Source organism: Somniosus microcephalus, chromosome 10 (genome assembly GCF_052327205.1).
Source record: "Somniosus microcephalus isolate GS21.2 chromosome 10, FLI_Smic_1.0, whole genome shotgun sequence".
NCBI classification, from domain to species: domain Eukaryota; kingdom Metazoa; phylum Chordata; class Chondrichthyes; order Squaliformes; family Somniosidae; genus Somniosus; species Somniosus microcephalus.
The window spans coordinates 199,106,276-199,133,474 of NC_140996.1; the positions used below are offsets into that span (position 1 = coordinate 199,106,276).

Genomic DNA, 27,199 nt, shown 5'->3' on the forward strand with positions numbered 1-27,199 from the left:
TACAGATTACTACTCAACGTTATATACAGGTGTGGTCACTACCGGTACTACAGTATACATGAGCTGTAAAATGTAGTTCTTCCCCCTTAAAGGTACATACTACAATTCCTCCCCTTTTAGATTAACAGTACCATAACACTCATTTAACAATTAAATGTCAAACTAATTACAATCAACATTTTTAACATGCAACATTAGCTGAAAATAGTCTATTTATTAATTCAGTCTTTGGGGAGGCTTCCTGATCCTTTCTGGATAGCGCCTTTCCCGAGTATCTCGCTCTTGGTGCGGAGGCGATTCTGGCCCCCTGTCGTCGGTTGGTTCATCAGCTTCCGATGCTACTGTTTCTGGGGTAGATGCTACCTGTACGTCGGGTTCATCACCAGGTACGTATGGGCGAGGCATGGGGTTGACTTGTTCCTGTGACTCTAGGATCTGGTCAGCATGGCGTCTCACAATGCTCTCCCCAACGTCCACTGTGTACATTAGTGGGCCCTGCCGTGTGCATATCGTTCCTGGCTGCCATTTTTCTGTTCGGTAGTCGCGGGCCAAGACTGGTTGCCCTACATTGAAGCTCCTTGTTGGCTTCTCATGGATGTGCTGGAATTGCTTACTCTCAACATCTCTTCGTACGTTTGGTCTGAGTAAATCCAGGCGAGATCTTAACCTTCGGTTAAAGAACATCATGGCTGGGGCCTGGTTGGTGACTGCATGTGTCGCATTCCGGTAGGCGAACAGGAAATTGTCCACCTTGTGCTGCAGCGGAATGTTGTCATTGTACATAGCCTTTATTGCCTTCTTAAAGGTTTGTACGAACCTCTCAGCCAATCCATTTGTGGCTGGATGATACGGGGCGGATGTGTAATGCCTTACCCCATTCTTTTTCAAGAACCTCCGGAACTCTTCGGACACAAACTGTGGTCCGTTGTCGGAGCAAATTTGTTCTGGCAAGCCATTCCTGGCAAAAATGGTTCGTAGGACTGCAATAGTTTTCTCCGTGGTGGTGGAGGACATTTTGATGACCTCAGGCCATTTCGAGTGCGCATCCACGGCTATTAAAAACATTGAGTCCATGAATGGACCAGCAAAATCAATATGCACCCGTTGCCATGGAGATGAGGGCCACTCCCATGGGTGTAGAGGAGCCTGTGGTGGTGCATTTTGGACTTTCTGGCATCTTGAGCAGCTCTTGGTCAGGTCCTCGATTTGTTTATCGATTCCCGGCCACCACACAAGCCCTGGCTAGGCTTTTCATTTTTGCCCCTCCCAGATGACCCTCGTGAAGCTCATTGAGCACTCTATCCCTTAACTTGGGTGGAATTACCACTCGGGATCCACACATCAAGGTCTCCCGGCACACTGACAGCTGTTCTCTCCTTGTCGAGAATGCTGGCAACAGTGAGTCGCCATGTGCTGGCCATCCCTTCGCCGTCAAATCATATACCTGAGACAGTGTCGGGTCATTTCGGGTTTCCTTTTCGATACACGCGTTAGTTACCGGTAGGTATTCAACTATAGTCGAATGGAATATTTTGACAGGATCCACTGCTGGTGCTTCCTCCACAGTAGGCAGTGGCAGGCGTGATAGCCCATCAGCATTTCCATGCTGTTTCGTGCCCTTGTATTCAATCTCATAGTGGTGCGCCCCTAGAAAAAGTGACCATCTTTGTAGTCGTTGCGCAGTCATCACTGGAACGCCCTTCTTTGGATTAAAAATGGAGACAAGAGGCTGGTGATCAGTCAGCAAGGTGAATTTCTGCCCGTGCAGATAGTGATTGAACTTTTTCACTCCCCACACTAGGCTGAGGGCCTCCCTGTCAATCTGGGCGTAGTTACGCTCGGCTGAGGTTAGTGATCGTGACGCAAAGGCTATTGGCCTCTCTGAGCCATCCGAGAATTTGTGCGACAGCACCGCTCCAATGCCGTAGGGTGACACATCACATGCCAACCGAATTGGTAATGCTGGGTTGTAATGGGCCAATACCTCTTTCGATGTGATTAGTGTTTTGCTCTTCTGGAAAGCTCGTCTACATTCGTCACTCCACTTCCATGGCACCCCAGTTTGCAGTAGGGTGTTCAGTGGGTGTAGTATTGTAGACAAATTTGGCAAGAACTTTATGGTAGTAGTTTACCAGCTTGAAGAACGACCGCAGTTGTGACACAGTTTCCGGTGCTGGAGCCTTGACTACAGCCTCAATCTTCTCTGGGGACTTATGTAACCCCTCTTTATCGATAACGTGGCCACAATACGAGATCTGTTTTCTAAAAAACTCGCATTTGGGGCGGTTAGCTCGGAGCCCATATTCCTGCAATCTAGTGAGCACCTGCTCCAGGTTGGCAAGGTGATCACTGTCATTTTCACCCGTGACCAGGATGTCGTCCAAATAACACTGGGTCCCTGGGATCCCTTGCAGGACTTGTTCCATCACCCTCTGCCAAATAGCCGGAGCTGATGCTACCCCGAATACCAGCCGGTTGTATTGGTAGAGACCTTTATGGGTGTTGATTGTGAGGTATTTCTTTGATGCTTTTTCTACCTCCATTTGCAGATACGCCTGGGCCAGATCAATCTTAGTGAAGCGTTTCCCTCCAGATAGTGAGGCGAAAATATCTTCAATCCGCGGAAGTGGATATTGTACGGTGTGAAGGACCGGGTTCACTGTTACCTTAAAGTCCCCACAGATGTGAACCTTCCTTGGTTCCCCAGGCGCGCTGCTCAACGACTTTTTCATCACTGGGACGATGGGTGTAGCCCACTCGCTCCAGTCTACCTTGGACAGTACACCTGAACGTTCCAGACTCTCCAGCTCTGCTTCGACGGCTGGGTGAATCGCATAAGGTAGCGGTCTGGCCTTAAAAAAATTTTGGACTTGTGTTTTCTTCAATTTTAATCGGCACTGTCATGCCTTTTAGTGTTCCGAGTCCTTGCTGGAACACTTCTTTCGCGTCAGTTAGGATCTTTGACAGTCACCCAGGTGTGACGTCGTCATCCTTTTTGTCAGCCACAGTCAGTGCCTGTATGGAATGCCAATCCAATTGTATTTTCCGGATCCATTCACGTCCCGGTAATGGTGGTCCTCCATCTTGCAATACATACAGGTCTAGTTTTGCTGTTTCCTTACAGTTCTATATAACAGTCACCCTTATTTTTCCTTTGGGGTAGACTTTTTGCCCCGTGTACGTCTTCAAAATAATTTTTGTGTCTCTCAAGGGTATGTGTGAGAATAGCTGCTCGTAGTCCCGTCGGTTTATGACTGTTAGGGCTGATCCGGTGTCCAATTCCATCTTTACCTGGACTCCTGCTATCTTGAGAGTGACCCAAATGGTTCGGTGATCCTCTCTTGTGATCACATTATGTAGTTTCAGACAACTCAGTTCCCTGCTTTCGGAGTCGTTATCACTCTTTTGTTCATCTGAACTATTCTCCGTTATCTTCTGTACCTCCTTGTACTTTCCTTTGGTCAGTTTCTTATTGCTGGTTTGCTTTCCCGACCTGCAGACTCGTGCTATGTGTCCTACTTTTCCACACTGTCTGCAGACTTTGTCTTTGAACCAGCAATCATTCTGGTCGTGTGTTGTTGTGCCACAGCGATAGCGCTTCTCTGTTCCATATGACATTTCGTTTGTGCCATATTCTTGCGGTCTCTGTTGTATTTCTGCAGCGCCCCGTGCTGCTGCTTCATATGATACCGCAATGCTGAAAGCCTTTTCCAGCGTAAGGTCCTTTTCTGATAGAAGCCATTTCTGGGTTCCTTCACTTTGAAGCCCACACACAAACTTGTCCCTTAAAGTATCTGCTAGTCCCGTTCCAAACTGGCAGTGTTTCGATAGCTTGCGCAGTTCTGTTGAATACTCAGCATTACTTTCATCTTTATGCTGGTTCCTTTTGTGAAACTTAAATCTTTCTGCTATCAGCAGCGGTGTGGGGTTTAAGTGGTCCTGTAGGATTGACACTATATATTTTCAAAATCCTTTTCTACTGGCTTTTCTGGGGTTACTAGGTTTCGTAGTAAGCCATACGTTTTTGCACCCATTGAATTCAACAATACCAGCGCTTTCTTGTCATCTGGCACTTCATTCGCCTTGCAGTATACTTCTATGCGTTCGACATATGTCGTCCAATCTTCGACTTCATTGTCGATGCTGTGATACTGCCACTCTTCGGCATTTTTGGGTGTGGTTAGACTGGCTTAAAATGGCGTCTCCCGCGCTTTCCTTTCTTCCCCGCTGCGGCTTAAAATGGCGTTTCCCGCGCTGCTGCCAACGCCGCTCTCGGCGGTCCTCGTGGCAAATGGCGACGCCCTGTGGGTTTCGCTCTCTGCGGTCCTCGTGGCAATGGCAGCGCCTCACGTTTTCCTGCGCGCCTCTCTTCCCCCGTTGACGCTGCTCGGCCCTTGAAAACCGGCTGCGCTCTGCTCTCTCTCGTCTCTCTCCCCCATTGACGCCGCCCGGTCCTGAACACCGGCTGCGCCCTGTGCGCTCTGCCCTCTCTTTTCCCCCCCCCCCCCCCCCCCATCGACGCTGCTCGGCCTTTTTCTGTGCCGCTCGGTCGGGCTCTAGCCCGCCGCTGTCCGGGAAGGGTCTGCGCAGTACCTGTTGCCAGCCCGTTTCGCTGGACCACCGTGACTGGAAAGCCAAGCCTGGCTCTCGACAGCCTCCCCTGCGATGCTCAAATCTCCGCTGGATGACTGGGCGGTTGCCCGTGGTCGACGCCCGTGCTTCTGGACTCGACCTTCTTCCACTGTTCTCCAGGAGCGAATCCCTGGGAGGTGATGCAGAGTTGCAGGTAGGTTCGAATCTGCCTCGTCACCACTGTTATGTCCGTGTATAATCAGACACAGACTGCGGAGAACGGTATAAACGGTGTTTACTCAACGTGGCTCAGACTGCAACTGAACTGTACAGATTACTACTCAACGTTATATACAGGTGTGGTCACTGCCGGTACTACAGTATACATGAGCTGTAAAAAGTAGTTCTCCCCCTTAAAGGTACATACATTACAAATAGCACCTGACTTAACTTAAGCCATTTAAAATACCTGCATGACTTGTCCAAAGGGGAAAGTGGTTGAGTTCATAGCCTTTGGTCTGAAGTGTCAGCTTTTGACTGAAGCAATAGGAAAAATATCTTTTTTAAGCTGTGCTGGTAAGGGAGGTTTCTGCAAACTGCCTTTCAGTAGTTTCAGGCAGGGAAATTTCTCTCATTCTGCCCTTTAGCTATGGAGCCATTCCCATATATGTCATTACAATGGAGGCTGAACAGGAGCAAGTGGAAGAGGAAATGACAGAGGCACGCAGGATAAGGCTACACCAAAGGAGAAGACTACCAACATGCCCTTCCACATGAGTCTACAGATCACACTATTCCCTCGAGATTATATCGATGAGACTTGCTTAAGGAGGCAACGGTTCACGAAGGAGACATAGAAGGAACTGCATGCCCCTTTTATTAAAAAAAAAAAAAAAAACTGGCACCAAGCATCCTCTTGAACAACAACAACTTGTATTTATATAGCGCCTTTAATGTAGTAAAACGTCCCAAGGCGTTTCGCAGGAGTGTTATAAGACAAAAAATTGACACCCGAGCCACATAAGTTAGGGCAGATGACCAAAAGCTTGGTCAAAGGTATGTTTTAAGGAGCGTCTTAATGGAGGAAAGAGAGGCGGAGAGGTTTAGGGAGGGAATTCCAGAGCTTAGGGCCTAGGCAGCTGAAGGTACGGTCACCAATGGTTGAGTGATTATAATCAGGGATGCTCAAGAGGGCAGAATTTGAGGAGCGCAGATATATCGGGGCTTTGGGGGGGGGCGGTGTTGGGCTGAAGGAGATTACAGAGAAAAGGAGGGGTGAGGCCATGGAGGGGTTTGAAAACAAGGATGAGAATTTTGAAATCAAGGCGTTGCTTAACCAGGAGCCAATGTAGGTCAGCGAGCACAGGGGTGATGGGTGAACGGGACTTGGTGCGAGTTAGGACACGGGCAGCCGAGTTTTGGGATGACCTCATGTTTACGTAGGGTAGAATGTGGGAGGCCAGCCAGGAGTGCGTTGGAATAGTCAAGTCTAGAGGTAACAAAGGCATGGATGAGGGTTTCAGCAGCAGATGAGCTGAGGCAAGGGCGGAGACCGGCAATGTTATGAACGTGGAAATAGGCGGTCTTAGTTATGCCACGGATATGTGGTCGGAAGCTCATTTCAGGGTCAAATATGACACCAAGGTTGCGAACAGTGTGGTTCAGCCTCAGACAGATGCTAGGGAGAGGGATGGGGTCAGTGACTAGGGAACAGAGTTTGTGGTGGGGCCCGAAGACAACAGCTTTGGTCTTCCCAATATTTAATTGGAGAAAATTTCTGCTCATCCAGTACTGGCTGTCGGACAAGCAGTGTGTCAATTTAGAGACTGTGGAGGGGGCGAGAGAAGTGGTGCTGAGGTAGAGCTGGGTGTCGTCAGCGTACATGTGGAAACTGACGGTGTGTTTTCAGATGATGTCGCCAAGGGGCAGCATGTAGATGAGAAATTGGAGGGGGCCAAGGATAGATCCTTGGGGGACACCAGAGTTAACGATGCAGGAGTGGGAAGGGAAGCCGTTGCAGATGACTTTCTGGCTACGATTAGATAGATAAGAATGGAACCAGGCAAGTGCAAAACAAAGTGTAGACATACCTTAGAACACTGGGCTTCATATCACAAAGTGGTTTTACTATGCAACTATATATTTACAATAGGTGCCTTTTAGCAGCACCCCTTCTTCTGGTGCCTCTCTGTACTAGTTTTAAACCTATCCTGGTGCTGAGAATAGGGGCAAAGTGGTGTTTAACTGTGCTACATTATCTTCAGCCTCTTTGGACTGAAGTGGCCCTCATCTCTCCTATTGCAGGTGTGTGGGCAGCCTGGTCCTGTATGCTACCACCTACATGAGCAGGCATCTGTGTGGGGGGTGGGGGTGGGGGCGGCATGTTGGCTGGAAAAGTCACGAACTCTGATGTGGAATGATGATGGCAATATGAAAGTGGATTCTAGTCATTCAACTTACACTGGGTCCTGGATCTGAGTGCCCACTGATTGTTGGGAGGGTAGACCTGATGGTGTCAGTTAGATCCTGCAGATCTTGAGAAGTGCCATTCCAAAGCTCTAAAGATGGTTTCCAATGTTCTCTCCAAACAGTCCCCCAAGGTCTGAAGGCCACTGATCAATGTATCCACTTTGGATGCACTGACTGGTCTCGAGGTGTCGGGCCAACGGATGCAGATATTCATTGTGCCACCAGTGAGGACAGTTAGTGCTACATTGTGTCGGACCAGCCATCTAGCACCCATTTGAGGCTTAACCCCAGTCACTTGGCCAGTTTTAGATAGCCTGCATGCTTCTGTATATTCAAGTTAGCTGACCCCAGATTTATCGCAAGGTTAGTTCCATGACCTCAGGACATGAAAGGCACTATATAAAAAATAAAAAAAAATAAAAAATTATGATTCAATATATCTTACATGCCACAGTTGTTGGAATCTAGGAAGCATTTCTGATATTTTAGTGACTTCTGAAACCAGCAGGAGGTTTTCTCTAATGGTGGGTTACATCAGCCTTTACATTGCTAACATTTGTTAACGGATGTGGAGGATGACGATGTTTATAACAGAAAATGCAGCTTTCTGAATATTTTGCAATCTGAAATACACAAATCTAAATATTGTCTTTGATTTTGTTTCTTTCAGTGAGGAGCAGGTAGCTGTGGATCTTGTCCAAAGGGGTGACATTATAAAGGTGGTCCCTGGTGGCAAGTTCCCTGTGGATGGAAAAGTAATAGAAGGCACTTCCATGGCAGATGAATCTCTCATTACCGGTATGTTTTGATTCTCTTTGTTTAATGTGCTTCTTCCAATGTGTTCCTTTTAAAGATGTCATCATAATGGGGGTGATTTTTCCCAGATACTTTAGGAGGTAAAGAACCTCTAAGGTGGCCAAGATGGGGCCTTGAGCTGCAACGTTGGTTTAGCCTGCCTTGAGTGCAAGACGCCATCTTGGTAAAGGAGTTGAAGCGCATGATGGGAACGACCACATAGAGGATCGTTAAGAGTCTGATTGACAATTAAATTGCCTGCTAGCGCTCATAAGAGGCTGCATGGCATTTTGGTGGCTAGCGCTTCAATTAATGATCTCTCCTAACAGCGACCAGCAGAACAGGAGTAAACAAGTCATTCCTGAGGATTTCAAGCGCTACTTAAAGCTATGCTCAGCTTTCACTGTTCACTTGCGGCTGGAGGTTTGAAGAGGACTTTTGAGACACAGCGGGAGACTTTCTGAGACACTTTGTAAAGACTTCAACACTCTTATTAACATTTATTCCGAGGATTTCATCTGAAGAGAGTGAGTGCTGTGCTACTCTACCTTATTGGACACCTTACAGGAGTCGCCAGGCGAAAAGAGCGGCCCGAGAGCGGAGCTGAATTAAAGCAGTGGCGAGAGGATAATGAGCGGCCCGAGAGCGGAGCTGAATTAAAGCAGTAGCGTGAGGATAATGAGCGGCCCGAGAGCGGAGCTGAATTAAAGCAGTAGCGTGAGGATAATGAGCGGCCCGAGAGCGGAGCTGAATTAAAGCAGTGGCGAGAGGATAATGAGCGGCCCGAGAGCGGAGCTGAATTAAAGCAGTAGCGTGAGGATAATGAGCGGCCCGAGAGCGGAGCTGAATTAAAGCAGTAGCGTGAGAATAATGAGCAGTCCGATAGTGGAGCTGAATTAAAGCAGCTGTGAGAGCATAAAGAGCGGCCCGAGAGCGGAGCTGAATTAAAGCAGCGGCAGCGCGAGGCTCCGATTCAAAAACAACAACAAAGAGTGACGTCACAGGAGAGCAGGTAGGTGATTGGTTGGTGAGTATTACAGCTCCTTTTTGTTCTCTAAGTTTGGGAAGAGGGTTAAATTAAGAGCTGAGAAACTGTAACTTGCTAGTACTTATTAAATTAATAACTTAAACTAAATAAAATAATCAAACAATAAACCTAAAATATCGATTGAATAAAATCTTTAACTAATTAATTAATAAATAAAACAAGATTAGAGATGGCAGGGCAGGTGGTGTGTTGAACTACAGAATTTGTTCATCCCTGTTTGACATAAAAATAAAACAAAAAAGGTGACTCAACCGTGGCTAACAAGGGAAATTAGGGATAGCATAAGATCCAAGGAGAGGACATATAAACTGGCCAGAAAAAGCAGCAAACCTGAGGATTGGGAATAGTTTAGGATTCAGCAAAGGAGGACAAAGGGATTAATTAAGAGGGGGGAAATAGAGTGAGAGTAAGCTTGCTGGGAACATAAAAACTGACTGTAAAAGCTTCTGTAGATCAATATGAAGAGAAAAAGATAGGTGAAGTCAAGCGTAGGTCCCTTGCAGTCAGAATCAGGGGAATTTATAATGGGGAACAAAGAAATGGCTGACCAATTAAATACATACTTTGGTTCTGTCTTCACAAAGGAGGTCACAAATAAACTCCCAGAGATGTCGGGAAACATAGGGTCTAATGAGAGGGAGGAACTGAATGAAATCAGTATTTGTAGGGAAATGGTGTTAGGGAAATTGACTGGATTGAAGGCCGATAAATCCCCAGGGCCTGATAATCTACATCCTAGGGCACTTAACGAAATGGCCCTAGAATTAGTAGATGCATTGCTGGTCATCTTCCAAAATTCGATAGACTCTGGAATAGTTCCCATGGATTGGAGGGTAGCTAATGTAACCCCACTATTCAAAAAAGGTGGTAGAGAAAAAATGGGGAATTATAGACCGGTAAGCCTGACATCGGTAGTGGGGAAAATGCTAGAGTCCTTTATAAAAGATGTAATAACAGAGCACTTGGAAAACAATGACCAGATCGGACAAAGTCAACATGGATTTACAAAAGGTAAATCATGCTTGACTAATCTACTGGAATTTTTTGAGGATGTAGCTGGTACAATAGATAAAGGAGAACCAGTGGATGTGGTGTATTTGGACTTTCAGAATGCTTTCGATAAGGTCCCGCCTAAGAGATTAGTGTGCCAAGTTAAAGCACATGGGATTGGGGGTAAGGTACTGATTTGGATAGAGAACTGGTTGGCAGACAGGAAGCGAAGATTTGGAATAAACGGGTCTTTTTCCAAGTGGAAGGCAGTGACAAGTGGGGTACTGCAGGGATCAGTGCTAGGACCCCAGTTATTCACAATATATATAAATGATGATCTAGGCGAGGGAACTAGATGTAATATCTCCAAGTTTGCAGATGACACAAAGCTGGGTGGGCGTGTGTGCTGTGAGAAGGATGCAGAGAAACTCCAGTATGATTTGGACAGGTTGGGTGATCGGGCAGATGCATGGCAGATGCAGTATAATGTGGATAAATGTGAGGTTATCCACTTTGGTGGCAAAAACAGGAAGGCAGATTATTATATGAACGGCAATAGATTGGGGAAAAGGGGAAGTGCAACGAGACCTGGGTGTCCTTGTGCACCAGTCGCTGAAGGTAAGCATGCAGGTGCAGCAGGCGGTTAAGAAGGCAAATGGTATGTTGGCCTTCATAGCGCGAGGATTCGAGTACAGGAGCAAGGATGTCTTGCTGCAGTTGTGCAGGGCCTTGGTGAGACCACACCTTGAGTATTGTGTGCAGTTTTGGTCGCCTTATCTGAGGAAGGATGTTCTTGCCATGGAGGGAGTGCAGCGAAGATTCACCAGACTGATACCTGGGATGGCAGGAATGACGTATGAAGAGAGATTGGGTCGATTGGGCTTATATTAGCTAGATTTTAGAAGCATGAGAGGGGATCTCATTGAAACTTATAAAATTCTAACAGGACTAGACAGACTAGATGCAGGAAGGATGTTCCCGATGGAGGGGGAATCCAGAACCAGGGGTCACAGTCTAAGGATAAGGGACTGAGATGAGGAGGAATTTCTTCACCCAGAGAAGGCAGTTGAGGCCAATTCATTAAATATATTCAAGAAGGAGTTAGCTATATTTCTTAAAGCTAAAGGGTTCAAGGGATATGGGGAGAAAGCAAGGACCGGGTACTAAATTTGGATTACCAGCCATGATCTCATTAAATAGCGGAACAGGCTCGAGGGGCCGAATGGCCTACTCCTGCTCCTATCTTCTATGTTTCTATGTAACTGCAGCATGTGGGTGTTTGTGGAGAGCTTCGCAATCCCGAGTGCCACATCTGCAGTAAGTGTCTGCAATTCGAGGAACTTTGGCTCTGAATTGTTGAGCTGGAGTATGAGATGCAGACATTGCGATGCATCAGGGAGGGGGAGAGTTACCTGGACACTTTGTTCCAGGAGGCAGCCTCACCCTTTAGGTTAAGTAGTACTTTCGAGTTCCTCAGTGTCAGGGACAGGAGGGTGAGACTGCAAGTCAGGCAGGTATGGGGACCAGGAGGTAGTGATGGAGGAGCCTCAGCCCTGGACCTTGTCCAACAGGTACGAGGTACTTCCTACCTGTATGGGTGAGGAAAAGGACTGCAGGGAGGATGGGCAAACTGACCACGGCACTGTGGTACAGGGGGCCATCCAAGTTGGGGGAGAAGGAAGGAATATGGTGGGGGACAGTATCGTCGGGGGGATAGATACTGTTCTCTGCAGCTGTGAAAGAGAGTCCCGAAGGCTGTGTTGCATGCCTGGGCACAGGATTAAGAATATCTCCTCGCAGCTGAAGAAGAACTTGGAGTGGGAAGGGGAGGATCCAGTTGTCGTGATCCATGTAGGAACCAATGATCTAGGTAGAACTAAGAATGAGGTTCTGATGAGGGACTTTGAGGAGCTAGGGTCTAAATTAATAAGCAGAACCACAAGGGTAATAATCTCTGGATTACTACCTGAGCCACGTGCAAATTGGCATAGGGTCAAGCAGATCAGAGAGTTAAATGCGTGGCTCAAAGAGTGGTGTGGGAAAAAGGGGTTTCAATTCATGGGGCACTGGGGAACGAGGGAGCTGTTGCGTCGTGACGGTCTCCACTTAAACCGGACTGGGACCAGCGTCCTGGCGAATCGAATAACTAGGGCTGTAGATGGGGCTTTAAACTAAGAAAAAAAGTGGGGGGAGTGGTCAGGTGAGGGGAAATTTAGAAATCGAAAGAGAAAGATCAAGGCCATAGAGCAGTGTAGCGATTTGGGTAAAAATAAGCAGAGTGTGACAGGAAGGGACAGAGAGTTTAATGGTAGCTGTGCAGCAGAGAATAAGGTCAAAGCAGGGAATAATGGTGAAATAATTAAATTAAAGGCTCTTTATCTGAATGCACGAAGCATTCGTAACAAGATAGACTAACTAGTGGTACAAATAGAGATAAATGGGTTTGATCTAATAGCCATTACAGAGACATGGTTGCAAGGTGGCCAAGGATGGGAACTAAATGTTCCAGGATACTTGACGTTTTGAAAAGACAGGCAGAATGGAAAAGGAGGGGGAGTAGCCCTGATAATAAAGGATGACATAAGGACAGTAGCGAGAAAGGATCTCGGCTCGGAAGATCAGGAAGTAGAATCAGTATGGGTGGAGATGAGGAATAACAAGTAGGAGTAATATATAGGCCCCTTTAACAGTAGCTGTACCGTTGGACAGAATATTAATCAAGAAATAGTAGGAGCTTGCAACAAAGATAATGCAATAATCTTGGGGGACTTTAATCTTCATATAGACTGGACAAATCAAATTGACAAAGGTAGTCTGGAGGACGAGTTCAGAATTGCATTCGGGACAGTTTCCTCGAACAATATGTCATGGAACCAACCAGGGAATAGGCTATTTTAGATCTTGTATTGTGTAATGAGACAGGGTTAATTAACAATCTCATAGTAAAGGATCCTCTGGGGCAGAGTGATCATAATATGATTTAATTTTGAGAGTGACTTGCCTAAGTTCGAAACTTAAATAAAGCCAATTACATAGGTATGAGGGGCGAGTTGGCTAAGGTAGATTGGAAAAATAGATTAAAAGGTATGGCGGTAGATAAGCAGTGGCTAACATTTAAAGAAACATTTCATAATTCTCAACAAAAATACTTTCCCTTGAGAAACAAAAACTCCACAGGAAAAGTGATCCAACCGTGGCTAACTAAAGAAGTTAAGAATAGCATTAGATTAAAAGAAGAAGGTTATAATGTTGCAAAGAATAATAGTAAGCCTGAGAATTGGGAGAGTTTCAGAAACCAGCAAAGGTTGACAAAAAAATTGATAAAAGGGGAAAAAATAGAATACGAGAAAAAACTAGCAAGAAATATAAAAGCAGATTGTAAGAGTTTCTACAAGTATGTAAAAAGGAATAGAGTAGCAAAAGTAAACGTTGGTCCCTTAAAGGCTGAGGCAGGAGAAACTATTATGGGGGAATAAGGAAATGCCAGAAACGTTAAACAAATATTTTGTATCTGTCTTCAAAGTAGAAGACACAAAAAGCATATCAGAAATGGTGGGGAGCCAAGGGTCTAATGAGGGTGAGGAACTTAATATAAGTAGAGAAAAAGTATTAGAGAAACTTATGGGACTAAAAGCTGACAAGTCCCCTCGACATGATGGCCTACATCCTAGGGTTCTAAAAGTGGTGGCTGAAGAGATAGTGGATGCATTGGTTTTGATCTTCCAAAATTCCCTAGATTCTGAGGTCCCAGCGGATTGGAAGGTCACAAATGTAACACCGCTATTCAAGAAAGCAGGGAGAGAGAAAACGGGGAACTACAGGCCAGTTAGCCTGACATGAGTCGTTGGGAAAACACTGGAATCCATTGTTAAGGAAGTGGTATCAAGTCACTTAGAAAATCATAACATGATTAGCAGAGTCAACATGGTTTTATGAAAGGGAAATCATGTTTGACAAATTTATTCGTTTTTTGAGGATGTAACTAGCAGGGTAGATAAAGGGGAACCAGTGGATGTAGTATATTTGGATTTCCAAAAGGCATTCAATAAGGTGCCACATAAAATATTATTACACAAGATTAGGGCTCATGGGGTTGGGGGTAATTTAGTAGCATGGATAGAGGATTGGTTAACGGACAGACAACAGAGAGTAGGGATAAGCGGATCTTTTTCAGGTTGGCAGGCTGTAACTAGTGGGGTGCCGCAAGGATCAGTGTTGGGGCCTCAGCTATTTACAATCTATATTAATGACCTAGATGAAGGGACCGAGTGTAATGTATCCACGTTTACTGATGATACAAAGCTCAGTGGGACAGTAAGTTGTGAGGAGAACACAGAGTCTGCAAAGGGATATAGATAGGCTAAGTGAGTGGGCAGTAAGGTGGCAGATGGAGTATAACGTAGGGAAATGTGAGGTTATTCACTTTGGTAGGAAGAATAGAAAAACAATATTTTTTAAATGGTGAGAAGCTTTCAAATGTTGGTGTTGAGAGAGATTTGGGTGTCCTTGTGCAAGAAACACAGAAAGCTAGCCTGCAGGTACAGCCAACAATAAGGAAGGCAAATGGCATGTTGGCCTTTATTGAAAGGGGGTTGGAGTATAAGAGTAAGGAAGTCTTGCTACAATTGTACAGGGCCTTGGTGAGACCACACCTGGAGTACTGTGCACAGTTCTGGTCTCCTTATCTAAGGACGGATATACTTGCCTTGGAGGCAGTGCAACAAAGGTTCACTAGATTGATTCCTGGGATGAGAGGGCTGTCCTATGATGAGAGATTGTGCAGAGTGAGCCGATACTCTGGAGTTTAGAAGAATGAGAGGGGATCTCATTGAGACTTACAAGATTCTGAAGGGGATTGACAGGGTAAATGCTGAGAGGTTGTTTCCCCTGGCTGGAGTGTCTAGAACTAGGGGGCATAGTCTCAGGATAAGGGGTAGGCCATTTAAGACCGAGATGAGGAGGAATTTCTTCACTCAGAAGGTTGTGACTCTTTGGAATTCTCTGCCCCAGAGAGCTGTGCATGCTGTGTCTTTGAGTATATTCAAGGGTGAGATAGATAGATTTTTGGACTCTAGGGGAATCAAGGGATATGGAGATCGGGCGGGACAGTAGAGTTGAGGTCAATGATCAGCCATGATCTTATTGAATGGTGGAGCAGATTCGAGGGGCCATATGGCCTACTCCTGCTCTTATGTTTTTATGAAAGAGAGTGCTTGGTCATGGGCACCCTGCTAGGGGTTCCCCTTGGTCTAGAGGAGGAAATGAGGCCAGGCAGAGCAGCAGGAGAGAGGGACAGGAGGACGAGGTGGCCCCTTCCCCACGCCACCCCCCCCCCCCCCCCTTTGCGGGCACAGGACATCCCTCTTCCACCAGGACCTCCAGTGCCATGTCTGAGAACCTGTGTGCCCTCTCCCTCGGTCCCTGAGCCATCCTGAAATGTTCTGTTTTGTGTCAGCCAGTGCACTCCACACCTTTAGTGGAAGTGGGTGCGAGGAGGCTACATATACTGTTCCAGGAAAATTGCTTCCAATCAGCGCTTCAGTGCTAAACCAGTAGGTGTGTTTTTTAGCACCTCCCAGGCAAGTTTAAATCATGGTAATCCTCAAATTAGCCCCAAAATTGCATGCTAAAACCAGACTTTCAAACAGTATTAGCATAGTACCCATTTAGTGCCTGTTTTCTCCTTCACCAAAATAACCCCCTGTGGCGGTACCACCGGTTGTCCCTTACTAACTATGTACATAATTCACTTTAACCTAACTAGTTTGTATGTAACTTACCTGTTGGGCCGTTGCCCCTTTAAGAGGCGACCTAACGCGCTGACATCACGCATAACGTGACGCACGCGCGCCGGCCACGGGCCCGGCTCAGCCTTCCATGGCGGCTGCCGGCACAGCCCGGCCTACCACAACATCGGCCAGCCGACGCGAGCTCCCGCAGCAAGCGCCGGCCCAGCTCGGCCTCCAGCTCCTGCTCCCGCGACTTCGGCCTCAACGGCCAGCCTCCGTGCTGGGTAAACGTGCCGACATATCGGCGCGGGTCACGTGACCGCCCCAAGCGCGGGCGAACGCGCTAATGTCACGACGCGGTCACGTGACACCCGAAGCGCGGGAAATTGCGACTGAGCGTGATGACGTCATCACGCTCTCCACAGGACTGCGGACCCTGTCCTCGTGGCGTCCCCACTGGGGAAAGACCTACTCTACGGCGCTCCTGCAACCATCTCACTTATCTGCTGTATTTCGTCTGCTTCCTGCATTAAAGAACTTATTTATTGTTCTCCTGAAGTCGAACTCGATTATTTAGTAGGCATTCGTCCAATACCTGCTGAGGTCAACCCGAATTCCTACAATTGGTGACCCAACGACGTGAGTACAGGAGCTCATCAATTCCTACACTACAATTGGTGACCCCGTATCCGTGAACGATTTTCATGGAAGCAACGTGCAGCCTGAACCTCATCTTCACAGAAGACGGCCGACGAACACCAATTCCTACATTGGTGACCCCGCTTTTGCGAACGTATTCGCAAAGGAAACGCAGCCTGGAGGTGATCCCGTTTTTCACGGACCAAACGCAGCCGGACCCCGATTTTTGTGAACAATTTTCACAAAAGAAGTACGCCATGGAAGCACCAGCCGTTCCGCTGTCGCTACCGCAATTCAGGGAGAAACAACCGCCCTCGTGCTTTGTAAAAGTAGAAGCCCTGTTCGCCGAGAACATCGATGCGTCGCAGACCACGCACTTGCTTACGGTCTCCGTATTCGACTTTTCTACCGCCACACGGGTCGTCCGCCTTTACGTCCAACGCAACAGCAAGTATAAATCTCTCCAAGCGCAGGGTACAGCATGTTCGGGCCCACAAGATCGGAGCGCGCCCTGCGGGGATACCACGAGGACTCCCTCCTCTCTCAACACGAGGACTCACAACCACGAGGACGCACTCCTCACGCAGCACGAGGACCCATCCCTCGCGAACCATGAGGACCCATCCCTCGTGAAAAATGAAGACTCGTTCCCCGCCGACGACGCACCAGCCCGTCAGCTTGCTGGTTGTGTTACCTACCACACTTTTCGGCGAGAAAGAGAAGTGTGCCGCCTTCTCGGCAGTTTTTCCACTAAATCTACCACAATAACCAAGTGTTGCCGCCCTCCAGGCAGAGTTAACCCCTACCGAAAGCAACCACAACCCGGACCGTGGCCGCCCTTTCTCCAGTTTTCTCCTTAACAAACGCAAACATCGAGGACGGGTCCAAGGGGCATCCCGCAGCCGCGATCGGTCACGTGAAAGTTGCTGTCCTCACCGATATCTGATCAACGCAGCAATTTTTCACCCTCCGTAGTGTTATCATCGTAGCACTATAGCACGCACCGTTCCGTGCGTTCCAGCCTTCCGAAGAGTTCGCTCACCTATCGGCGAGTTCATCGACCTCGCCTGTCAAGTCCTTCTAGATCGCTCGTTTGGCTTTCCGGCAGGGTTCGTCAGAACAAAGACTTGTTCCAACATCAACAGAGCGATCGTCCACGTCCGCCCAACCTGACCATCACTCTGACAAGGCCTGCTGTTTCGCACGTTTCCATGTTCCTTCGCCTGACGGATAAGTTTTATTCGCCACAACGTGCGTAAGGATCAGCTTACCTCGCCTGCCAAGTCGAGACAGCACGCCCGCCGAGACCACCAGCTCGTCAGACCATTTCATCTTTGGACTTTTGTTAAAGCAAATTCTGGGGGGGCATATGTGGCGGTACCACCATTTGTCCCTTACTAACTATGTACATAATTCACTTTAACCTTACTAGTTTGTATGTAACTTACCTGTTGGGCCGTTGCCCCTTTAAGAGGCGACCTAATGCGCTGACGTGACGCACGCGTACCGGCCACGGGCTCGGCTTGGCCTTCCATGGCGGCCGCCGGCACAGCCCGGCCTACCGCGACATCGGCCAGCCGACGTGAGCGACGCGAGCTCCCACGGCAAGCGCCGGCCCAGCTCGGCCTCCAGCTCCCGCGCTCGCGACTTCGGCCTCAACGGCCAGCCTCCGTGCCGGGTAAACGCGCTGACATATCGGCGCGGGTCACGTGACCGCCCCAAGCGCGGGCGAACGCGCTAACGCCACGACGCGGTCACGTGACACCTGAAGCGCGGGAAATCGCGACTGAGCGTGATGACGTCATCGCTCTCCACAGGACTGCGGACTCTGTCCTCGTGACGTCCCCGCTGGGAAAGACCTACTCTACGGCGCTCCTGCAACCATCTCACTTACCTGCTGTATTTCGTCTGCTTCCTTCATTAAAGAACATTTATTGTTCTCCTGAAGTCGAACTCGATTATTTAGCAGGCATTCGTCCAATACCTGCTGAGGTCAACCCGAATTCCTACACCCCTATATATCAAGAAATAAAAATGTAAAACAAGCAAACTGAAAGGATTGCTGGGACAATTGGAGCTTTCAAGCCTGAGATCAATAGATAATTGTTAGGTAAGGGTAGCAAGGGATACGGACCGAAGGCGGGTAAATGAAGTTGAGATACAGATCAGCCATGATCTAATTGAATGGTGGAGCAGGCTCGAGGGCTGACTGGCCTATTCCTGTTCCTACATTCTTATGAAAATTGCACCATGACACTGAACATTTTAAATGAAAAGTAACCTGTCTAGTCTTTCAGTGTTCCAAGAACCATCTCCACAGTAGGAATATTGCATTATGATAGTTTACTCCTATTATTTTGAAGTTTCTTAATTTGAATTCCTGGATAATGTGAATTGGAATTGCACTTAGAAGAGCACAGCTACTGTGCCATTTTAGTGCAATTGCTTAATTAGAATGTTTCAATAATTCAAATTTTGGGGGGGCAAAAAATGACTTTGTTATCAGGAGTAGACTATATATTTTCCATAGTATGAATATTGCATTTATTATATAATCTTCATTCTTAAATCTCTATGATGATTATGGAGCAGTACTTATCACTTTAGCATAATAAACACTCAAAAGTCTTAAGTTCCATTAACAGTGAGATTTAGTACTTAGAGCATAGTACTGTATATTTCCAACCTACTCAACTATTTTGAATATTATTAGAGCTGATATTTATTTTGGATACATATCAATCTACAGATTTGTTCAGTAAACTGGCCTCCAGATATAGCTTAGTATTTCAATCAGTAATATTTCTAAAACTTTTTTTTTCGTATTCTTGCTAATGAAGACCACTTCATCATTTCCTGTTCCAATGCACATTACCTTGCATTTATCCCCATTAAATTCATCTGCCATTTTTGAACCTATCTTTTTCATAGGGAAGAGATAGTCAAACAGCAGGAGCATTACGGGATCTTGGGACTGGTAGACGTCGGCCTCATTAAGATCACAAGATAATTATGAATGACAGTCATTTGACCCATCTTAATTCATCCATCCAGAGAGCTCCTAATGTTCCCCCGCCCATTGTAGCATCCAGTTGTCTCTTTATGATTCTAGGGTGTTTGCCTCTACTACTCTATCTGGACGTTTATTCCACACATTGATCTTCAATTGTGTGAAGAAGAATTTCCTGATATCTAGAATTTATTTTTGACTAGTTTGAACCTGTGTCCTCTTGTGCCACTTCTACAGTTTAATTTAAGGTAATATTCCAGGGAAATCACAGAAACCCCACAGTGCAGATAGAGGCCATTTCGGCCCATCGAGCCTGCACCGACACACATCCCACCCAATCCCCGTAACCCCTACACCTAACACATATCCCCATTTAATCCCCCTAACACTAAGGGTCAATTTATCATAGCCAATCAACCTAACCCGCACATCTTTGGACTGTGGGAGGAAACCGGAGCACCCGGAGGAAACTCACGCAAACACGGGGAGAATGTGCAAACTCCACACAGTCGCCCGAGGCCGGATTCGAACCCGGGTCCCTGGCGCTGTGAGGCAACAGTGCTAACCACTATGCCACCGTGCTGCCCTATGGTTTTTTAAAAGCCTTAACAATTTCATTTACTTCTGTAAGATCACCTCTCGGATTCCTCTTTTCTAAGATGGAAAGCCCAAGGGGGAAAAATTCGGTGGCGCCCCCTAGATCACTGCTATACAACAATAAAGCACGCCTACCGTGCCATTGCTCGGCCGGGCTTCGGCAAATCAGACCACATTTCCGTACTCCTACTTCCTGTTTACAAACAGAAGTTAAAGAGCACACCCACAACAGTAAAAACGGTGCGAAGCTCGACAGTGGACACAGAATTACAACTGCAGGGCGGGTTGGAAATAACGGACTGGAGTGTTTTCAAGAACCCAGACCTGGATGTGTACGCAGGTCACGTTACTGGATACATTAACAGACTGGTGGATGAATGCATTCCTACCAAGACTGTCCGTTTATTTCCTAACTGCAAACCATGGATGAACTCAGACATCCGCAACAAACGAAGAGAACGGCGTACCGCTTTCAAATCAGGGGACACCGAACTCTACAAGAAGGCCAAGTATGACCTCAGAAAGGCTATCAAAGCAGCAAAAAGAGACTATAAGAACAAACTAGAGTCTCAGTATGGCAGGGGCTCTGATGCCAGACGCATGTGGCAGGAACTAAGGGCCATCACCAACTACAAGGGGAGCTCAGCGGGAGTCACCAACACCGATCCCTCCCTACCAGACGAACTGAATACTTTTTATGCTCGCTTTGAGAGGGAGAACGCTGAGCCGGCCATTAAAACCCCCAGCCACCCAGAGGATTACACATTACAGCTGACTGAATCCGAGGTCCGGAGAACCTTCAGGAGGGTGAAAGCACGGAAGGCAGCCGGCCCAGACGGGGTTTCACCCCGTGTCTTCAAGACCTGCGCAGACCAGCTGGCTCCTGTGTTCACGGACATTTTTAACATCTCATTGCAGCAGTCTGTTGTACCAGTGTGCTTCAAGGAGACAACCATTGTGCCGTTACCTAAAAAGACCAAGGTAACAGGCCTCAATGACTATCGACCCGTGGCTCTAACATCCATAGCCATGAAGTGCCTGGAAAAGCTGGTCATGACACACATAAGCAGCATCATATCTGATTCCTTGGACCCGTTCCAGTTCGCATATAGGGCAAACAGGTCTGTAGACGATGCCATCTCCCTAACACTACACACTGCCCTGGAACACCTAGATAGGAGGGACACTTGCATCAGACTGTTGTTCATTGACTACAGTTCTGCATTTAATACTATTATTCCCTCCAAGCTGGTCCTGAAACTGAGGGACCTAGGCCTGGGCACCCCCATCTGCAATTGGATTCTGGATTTCCTGACTGGTAGGCCTCAAGTGGTGAAAATAGGGAACAACACCTCATCCACTCTGGTTCTCAACACCGGAGCGCCACAAGGCTGCTGCCTCAGTCCTTGGCTGTACTCTCTGTTTACACATGACTGTACAGCCATACACAGCAATAACCAGATTATCAAGTTTGCAGACGACACCACAGTAATTGGCCTGATAAGCAACGATGACGAGACGGAGTACAGAGATGAGATAGTCCAGCTGATGAGATGGTGCAATGACAACAACCTTGCCCTGAACATTGGCAAAACTAAGGAGCTCGTCGTGGACTTCAGAAGCCACCGAGGGAACCATCGCCCCATCAGCATAGACGGGACACCAGTGGAAGTCGTCAGTTGCTTCCGATTCCTGGGGCTGCAGATTTCTGATGACCTGGCCTGGAACCATAATACTGAGGCTATGCTGAAGAAGGCACACCAGCGCCTTTACCCTCTACGGTGCCTGAGGAAATGCGGCATAAGCACACAGTGGCTTGTGAACTTTTACCGCGGCACCATAGAGAGTGTCTTGACGAGTGGTGTCAATGTGTGGTATGGTAACACCACTGCACAGAACAAGAAAGCCATCCAGAGAGTTGTGAATACGGCAGAAAAGATCACCGGGTGCGCACTTCCGGCCATCGAGGAGATCTTCCAGACCAGGTGCCGGAACAAGGCCCGCTCCATCATCCAGGACTCCAATCACCCTGGGCACAAACTGTTCTCCCTCCTGTGGTCCGGACGTCGGTACCACAGCATCCGAACCAGGACCAGCAGGTTTAAGAACAGTTTCTATCCACAGGCAGTGCGCCTACTGAACTGCTAATCGCACTGCCCCATATATTATAGTTATATGTTTATGTAAATATATATATTATTCATATTACCATATATTTATCATATTACATTACTATTATTTCCAGTGGTAATTGAGGCTTTTTTTACTATTCATCATATCCTGCAACTTGGACTGTTATTGCTATACTTTTTGCTTATTTGCTTATTGTTTTTATTTATACTTGTTTTTATTTTTTTGCTTTTATATTATATGCTTGTATTGTGGGAGTGAGTGGGGAGTAAGCATTCCATTGTACTAGTTACATATGGCAATAAAATGATCTTGAATCTTGAATCTTTGGGGCGCTAACTTCACCGGGGTGCTTCTTTTAGCGCTCCTGCGCCGTAAATTCAGTGGTAGCGCCCCAAGCAGGAGGCGGCGTGCTACTGGAAACACTCCCCTTCCTTGGGGCACTACCATTGAATATCATGGCGCTACGTGCAACAGCGCCACGCACGTCGGCACGTAGCGCCACAGTATAGCGGGCCTCCCTCCACTGATTAAAGGGGCGGGGTCTAGCACTGCGCGCACCGGAGCCCTGCTGAACCACTGGGGAGCGGGGTGCCGGGAAAACAGCCTGCCACTCCAAAGGCGTGCCAGGCTGACCGATCACGGCCGGCATCCCGCATAAAAAGCGGAAGGGGGCAGGTGGCCCAAAAAAAATGGCCGCCCAGCACCTGCCCTTCAATTTGCGCCATGGCAGCCGCAAAAACAGCACCCTGACTCTGTCAGACATATCGTCCGGCAGTAGGTCAGGGGGCGCGACCGAAGCTTGAGGCCGGGCCGCTGCATACAGCGATGACGTCATCGCCCGAGGCGCAGCGCCACGGGGAGTTACCAGCTACCACCACCGTTAACCTCTTGCTGAATTTCGCGGGAGGCGTTAGCGGCGCTGCGCCCAGGTGCTGGGGGCGCTAACAGGAGGCGCAAAGCAACCCAATTTCACCTTCCGCCCCCCCCCCCCCCCCCCCCCCCCCCAAAGTGTCTCCAGTCTTTCCTCATAACTCATGGCTCATGGATCTTCTCTGAGCTGCCTCCAGCACTTGAATGTCTTTTTTGTTTCTTGATGACCAGAACTGGAAAGGACTGATGATTGCCCAGCTTATTCTATATTATCATCTTAACTTGATATTGCTCTTATGTATTTATAGTGTCTTATTATGGAGTATGGGAATTGAGACCACAGATTCACACTATACATAATTAACTTCTGATTTTGTTTTTACAGGCGAGCCTATGCCAGTTGTAAAAAGAGCAGGAAGCATTGTGATTGCTGGTTCTATTAATGCACAGGGTTCCCTGCTTATTCAAGCTACCCATGTTGGTTCAGACACAACATTGTCACAAATCGTTAAGCTGGTAGAAGAAGCGCAGACATCAAAGGTAGATCTGCCATCCTTGAATTGTGCAATTAAAGAATAGTTATATTTGTGCATACATCAACAATGGTTTTTGGAGTGCCATTAATTTGTAATGGAACTGTACGATTATAATGTAATTTTATAACCAGGGACCTTTCATAAGTACTTTTCTGACTGCTGTTTGACAATATAATTTTCACAAAATGGAGGCAAAAGGTGACCAAACTTGATGGAATCATTGGAGATCATTTTCACCTTCACCACTTGGGAGCGGATCACCCACCCATTATGGTACCCGCCCGACATACTTTCCAATGAAGAGTAAAATCAGGCGGGTTCTCAAACCGGTGGGTGATCTGCTCTGCCAGTTTACCATTAAAGTGGCGAAGGTGAAGATTTGCCATGGTCCTACTGTCAACCTTATTAGGCATGTTTGCGCCCCAATTCGGGCACGATCCAAATTTTAGGCCCATGTATATAATCCATTTTCTTTCTTATTAAAGAGTTCCAGTTTTGTTTGTTTGACCGAATATTCAGTTAATATGAAAGGATAACCTATTAGTCACTTTATCTTGAGATGACAATGGTGTAGGTGTTATTTCTATCACAACAAAAAAACCTGCAGCTATATTACTTGTATGATCGTTTTAATTCAGTACCATTATAATGAAATCATAATTGTGTGTTTTTGAAATCCAGATGAATATAGGTGGGCAGAACTGATTGTTTTAAATAGTAGGTCGTCATTCATCTTAACTTTCAACTCTTATTTAGTATAGGAGTATTATAAGATGTTTCTCAAAAATTAAAACAATGCCAAAAATTTTAAAGGCCGCTTCCTACCTGCGTGGATCACCGAAAAACAAAATACTCTGTGAAAATGGCACAGAGACTGCTATCTTTTTTAATGAAGGGATTTGTTTAAAATAATGATATGGGCAGTTTAGGCAAATTGGAGCAATGCTACAGATTACAGTAAAAATATTTCAATTATTTTTATGTTTCCAGTACCGCATTCATTGTTCAAAATCCCTGTCCTAGTGCGCTATAAATTGCTGCGCCATTACTAATTTCGAGGGGAGGGTGAGGAGAGAGACATGAAAAGTAAAACAAAGAAAATAAAAAAACTGCTTTCCATAGAAATCTGTGGTAATATAATTTTTAATTTTAATTTTCTTTCCATTTTATGAATCTAAGTGAAATACATTTTGACTTTTACAGGCTCCAATTCAACAGTTTGCAGACAAACTGAGTGGATATTTTGTTCCATTTATTGTTGTTATTTCTGTGGTTACACTGGCTGCCTGGATCATCATTGGTTTTGTAAACTTTGACATCATGAAAAAGTACTTGTCAGTAAGTAGCAGTCAAATACCTGTAATATCTGTCTGTGGAATATTAGGCTCTGCGGCTTTGTGGAATTTGTAACGTAAGAGCAAAGCAAATGTTATCTTGTATATCTTCCAGACAATGCCTGTTTTAATGGTGCTTTTTGCAGATCTAACATTAGAATTGAAACCAATAAGGAAGTTCGCTTCAGGTCGATGTGGGGCAGGAAACTTTTTAACAGTTTTATTAACAGTTTCTGTTGAGTAAAACTGTTTAACAATTTATTTTAAAAATATAGGTATTTACCACCCATCTAACTTAAGGGGAGGGAGAGAAAATTCCCTAGACTCTGGAAAGGTCCCAGTGGATTGGAAAACCGCAAATGCAACGCCCATATTCAAGAAAGGAGGGAGCCAGAAAGCAGGAAACTTTAGGCCAGTTAGCCTAGCATCTGTCATTGGGAAAATGCTGGAATCCATTATTAAGGAAGTAGTAACAGGACATTTAAAAAATCATTAAAAAAAATCAAGCAGAGTCAACATGGTTTTATGAAAGGGAAATCGTGTTTGACAAATTATTAGAGTTGTTTGAGGATGTAACGAGCAGGGTGGATAAAGGGGGACCAGTAGATGTTGTGTATTTGGATTTCCAAAAGGCCACATAAAGCTGCCACATAAAAGGTTATTGCACAAGATAAGATCTCACGGGGTTGGGGGTAATATATTAGCATGGATGGATAGAAGATTGGCTAACTAACAGAAAACAGAGAGTCAGGATAAATGTGTCATTTTCAGGTTGGCAAACTGTAACTAGTGGGATGCCACAGGGATCAGTGCTGGGGCCTCAACTATTTACAATCTATATTAATGAATTGGATGAAGGGACCGAGTGTACTGTAGCCAAATTTGCTGACGATACAAAGATAGGTGGGAAAGCAAGTTGCGAGGAGTACACAGAGTCTACAAAGGGATATAGATAGGTTAAGTGAGTTGGAAAAAAATTGGCAGATGGAGTATAATGTGGGAAAATGTGAGGTTATCCACTTTGGTAAGCAGAATAGAAAAGCAAAATATTATTTAAATAGAGAGAGACTACAGAGGGATCTGGGTGTCCTCGTACATGAAACACAAAAAGTTAGCATGCAGGTATAGTAAGTAATTACAAGGCAAATGGAATGTTGGCCTTTATTGCAAGGGGGATGGAGCATAAAAGTAGGGAAGTCTTGCTACAACTGTACAGGACGCTGGTGAAACCACACCTAGAGTACTGCGTACAGTTTTGGTCTCCTTATTTAAGGAGGGATATACTTGCATTGGAGGCAGTTCAGAGAAGGTTCACGAGGTAGTTTCTGGAGATGAAGGGGTTGTCTTATGAGGAAAGGTTGAGCAGGTGGGCCTATACTCATTGGAGTTTAGAAGAATGAGAGGGGATCTTATTGAAACATCTAAGATTCTGAGGGGGCTTGACAGGGTAGATGCTGAGAGGATGTTTTCCCCCAGTGGGGGAATCTAGAACTAGGGGGCATAGTTTCAGAATAAGGGGTCGCCCATTTAAGACAGAGATGAGGAGGAATTTCTTCTCTGAGGGTTGTGAATCTTGGGAATTCTCTACCCCAGAGAGCTGTGGGGGCGGAGTCATTGAATATATTCAAGGCTGAGATAGACAGAATTTTGAACTACAGGGGGTGTCGAGGGTTATGGGGAACAGGCGGAAAAGTGGAGTTGAGGCCAAGCTCAGATCAGCCATGATCTTATTGAATGGTGGCGAAGGCTCGAGGAGCCGAATGGCCTACTCCTGCTTCTTATGTTCTCCCTGGGAAAAGGGCTGGAAGGCTTTCAGCCACATTGCAGTTGGCCATTTGCTATCCAGTAAGTAAAGTCAGCAGACCTGCAGTCCAGTTTTACCTCCTCCAGTCTAGTTTTACCTCCTCCCTGTGCGGAAGCTTTTTGACTCCACCCGGCACCCCTCGTTGGCAGCCGGGCTGAAATCATCTGAGGGAAATAGTGAATGTCCACTTCCCTTCACAGGGTGTGACTTAATCCTGGTGCTGCTGGCAGGTCCAAGGAAACTCCTGTCTCCTTGGGCTCACTGGTTTTATAAGTTTTTCAATTCAAGCCCTGCAAGACTGAAATAAATTCTGATCTTCTAGTAATAAAGGTACTCCGATATCAGGGGTAAGTTTAATACTACAATATTAAACAAGTAAATTAAGCACTTGTACAATTTTTTTTAAGATTTAGTTTCACTTTTTTTACTTAATGTAACCCAACCTTTGCTTTCTATGTCTTATATTTTTTTCTGAAAAAGATACATTTTGCCTGCCCCACTCCAGACTTCACGATATGCTCCAGGCTGACACTCCAGTGCAGTACTGAGGGAGTGCTGCGCTGTCCGAGGTGCCGTCTTTCGGATGAGACGTTAAATCGAAGCCCCATCTGTCCTCTTGGGTGGATGTAAAAGATCCCACAGCACTATTCGAAGAAGAGCAGGGTAGTTCTCC

At 46.4% G+C, this 27,199-nt stretch overlaps 1 protein-coding gene across 1 annotated transcript in view; it reads left to right on the forward strand.

Annotated features, from left to right (window-relative positions):
• LOC147111989 (copper-transporting ATPase 2-like) overlaps positions 1-27,199 on the forward strand; it is a 122,401-nt gene that overhangs the window by 58,892 nt on the left and 36,310 nt on the right. Inside the window, 3 exon segments of the mRNA XM_085999439.1 lie at positions 7,712-7,839; positions 23,238-23,392; positions 24,592-24,726. Of these exon segments, the coding sequence (XP_085855565.1) occupies positions 7,712-7,839; positions 23,238-23,392; positions 24,592-24,726 (418 nt within the window).